This window comes from Trypanosoma equiperdum, assembly GCF_001457755.1.
Source record: "Trypanosoma equiperdum strain OVI genome assembly, contig: ctg_1101, whole genome shotgun sequence".
In the NCBI taxonomy this organism is placed as follows: Eukaryota; Euglenozoa; class Kinetoplastea; order Trypanosomatida; family Trypanosomatidae; genus Trypanosoma; species Trypanosoma equiperdum.
Genome location: NW_027123063.1, coordinates 1 through 2,777, shown reverse-complemented (window position 1 = coordinate 2,777; position 2,777 = coordinate 1). Strand labels below are relative to the sequence as shown.

Sequence of the window (2,777 nt, the reverse complement as noted above, 5' to 3'; positions counted from 1 at the left end):
TTTTGCATTTGTCTGCTGTTTTGGGTGGCTCTGACGCTTTTCCTGCTTTGGCTTCTGTGGTATCTGGTTGCTTTTCTGCTTGAGATGTCGACTTCCGGAAGCTGTCGGCAATGTGTTGTACCATTATTTGCGTAGCTAATCCTATGTCGTCAACGTCCTTTAGCGTCATCTCTTTCTTGTCTCCAAGGACTGTTGCTGGCACTTTCAGCTTCTCAATTTCGTCCCAAATCTTGGTTTTGAAGTTTTCTGGTTTACCAAAATTGTTTGTGATAAGGTTGTTTACTGTATTTTGTGCGTCTCCATTTGCTTTTTCTCGGGCTAAATTGCCGTATATGCTTCCTACAGCTGCTCTGAAATCGTCGTCGCTTGTAAAGCTGCTTAGTTCGTCAGGGTTAAATACGTGTGGCCCGTTCGTCGCTAGTTTTTGTGCCGCTTGACGTATGTCGTGTGCAGCCCGTGTGGTGGCGTGCTTTGGGTCTCCCTCGCTGAATTGGCCCAGTTTGCTTAGGCCGTAGTCGTCGTTGCCGCTTGCGTCCAGTGCTTGTTGTTTGGCGGTAAATATTTTGCCGCCTGCTATGCAGAGGTTGCTGCCGGCTCCAGTTAGGGGCGCTGTAGGCGTACTGCTCCTGACTTGGCATGTGTTGGAGCCGTCTCCTTTGCCGACTGCTGGCAGACGGTCGCCGCCGGGTGTTACTGCTACGACCTCTGCTGCGAAAACTTTGTGCTTCTTTAGGGCGTCTATGCTGTCCCATGTACCGTGCTTGTCTTGGGCCTTCGCGATTGCTTGTGCACATTCGCTGAAGCCGTTTGTTGCAATTCCCTCGAATTTCAGGCTTGCTTCTCCGGCAGCGACTGATTGCGGGGCCGCGTTGTTGGTGCTACTAGATTTAACTGCAGCTCCAATGACCGTCGCTAGCGCCGCTTGTTGTCCACTTAAATTGGCTGCTGCTACGATGCCGTTTATAGTTGCCTTGACTAACGCTCCTGGTCTAGTTAGTTCTGCTGCTATTTTGTTTGTCAGCGTGGGTAGCATTGCCCTCGCGGCTTTGGCCAGCCTGTCGTTTGAAGTTTGTGTCCCAGCCGCGAGCGCTTGTGCCATGCGTTTCGTTAAGCTGGTGCTGGGATTTAAAGCCCTAGTCAGCTTTTGTTGCATGTTTGCCGCTACGATCGTTAAAACCGATGCAGCACCGCACGGCGTTGTTGTCTGTTCGTCCGGCGTATTGGTGCCTTGCGTTAACGTGGCGGTCAATATCAGTAGCAGCTGCAGCACCGCGGTTAAGACTGTATTAGCTGCTTTTTTTGTTTGCATTGCTCCGCTTGAGTTTATATTTTACAGAAGATTGCTAGTGTTGCGGTTTTTATAGGGTGGCACATTGCAAAATCTTTTTTCTTAAGTTATCAACGCATTTCTGCTTATGCTTCTAATACGAATTACAGTCGTCGTTCATTTTCGATATTATAAATAAATTACCACACATAGCTTGCTCCCTATTCTTTCTTATTTTGTCGTTGCCAATGACGAATCCTGTCGCTTACACACATCTCCATTTCACACCGCTGTGGGAATATCTTTAATAGTTGCAATGGCTCCTAGCAACCAGTTTGGCTGCTTCGTCGACCAGTGCTAACTGAAGTACAGCTGCTTGGCGGCCAATTTAATTACCATTTTCCTTTTAATTTGGAGTTGATATGCTATAGCCGCACATAAACTTGCATTTAGCTTCGCTTCATAGTTTGTTTTGTTTGTGCACTAGATATTGTGTAATATATCTTGTTTTTTGCTGTGAATTTACTTGTGTAGTTCATTTGATAGGGCACTTCTTGTTCACAGAGAATCAATTGTTGACAGATGTCAGCCTTGTTTGTAATTAAAACACCGAGCTACCTCTATTTATAAAAGTCAAAGCTGTCTTACTCGTAATCTAATAAATACCATCTATACAGAGATATCCAGGCCTCCTATCACTCCTAATGATTAAAAAAGATTTTATATCTAAAATTTCAGTTTCCGTAGCTGCTAACTGTTTATAGTTTGTACGGTTTCCTCTATGCCCGCTGTGTCTGGAATAACAAAGCTACGGATGCATTTCCACGGACGCTTTTCTTCCTCTGCTTATATTTTGGATTTGATCCTTTTATGGTATCACATGCTTAAGACTGTGTAATCTGATCCCTGAATGCTCTTTTACCGCTTTTTTGTTAATAAGCGTTGATAGCTGAGTGTGAGCGACAACTGTTACGTTAATTATTCGATCCGCAAAAAGTTTTAATGCCTTTCAACTGTACCAACATGCAACTCGAAAGATATTTACATTGACTTTCTACACTACATATAGATACTCTATAAGCTCATATAGGCATTTTATTATTCTGTTCCTGGTGCTTTGTACCGTCAGTATCGGCAGAACCATATACTTTTGCTGCTGCAACGGGTAACGTAGAAGCTACATTTATTAGCCCGCTGTGCTGCATCTTCATGTGTTTTCTTTCTCCAAATTTCTTGGAACGAAGGTCCCTTATTCACTCCTTCCCTTTAAAGTGTGCATATTACATCTCCTTGTCATTGTTCTATTCTTCTTTTCCTTTAATAATATTCATCGTGCGTTTCACTGCACCTCACTTCCTTAATTTCATTGCACCATTGCCATTATTTTAAGTGTTCCTACTTTTCTGTCTTTTTTATGTTCACCACCACTTTCTTATAATATTAAGATATACACACTCACAGCACTCTTCTATCATTACTATTATTATCATTACTATTATTATTATTATTA

The 2,777-nt window shown here is 43.2% G+C and overlaps 1 pseudogene across 1 annotated transcript in view; it reads right to left on the bottom strand.

Moving 5' to 3' along the window:
• TEOVI_000907700:pseudogene overlaps window positions 1–1,309 on the bottom strand; it is a 1,436-nt pseudogene extending 127 nt beyond the window's left edge. Inside the window, exon 1 of the mRNA in view lies at window positions 1–1,309. This exon is cut by the window's left edge and continues 14 nt beyond it. Coding sequence covers window positions 1–1,309 — 1,309 coding nt within the window.
• Window positions 1,310–2,777: the final 1,468 nt, after the last annotated feature.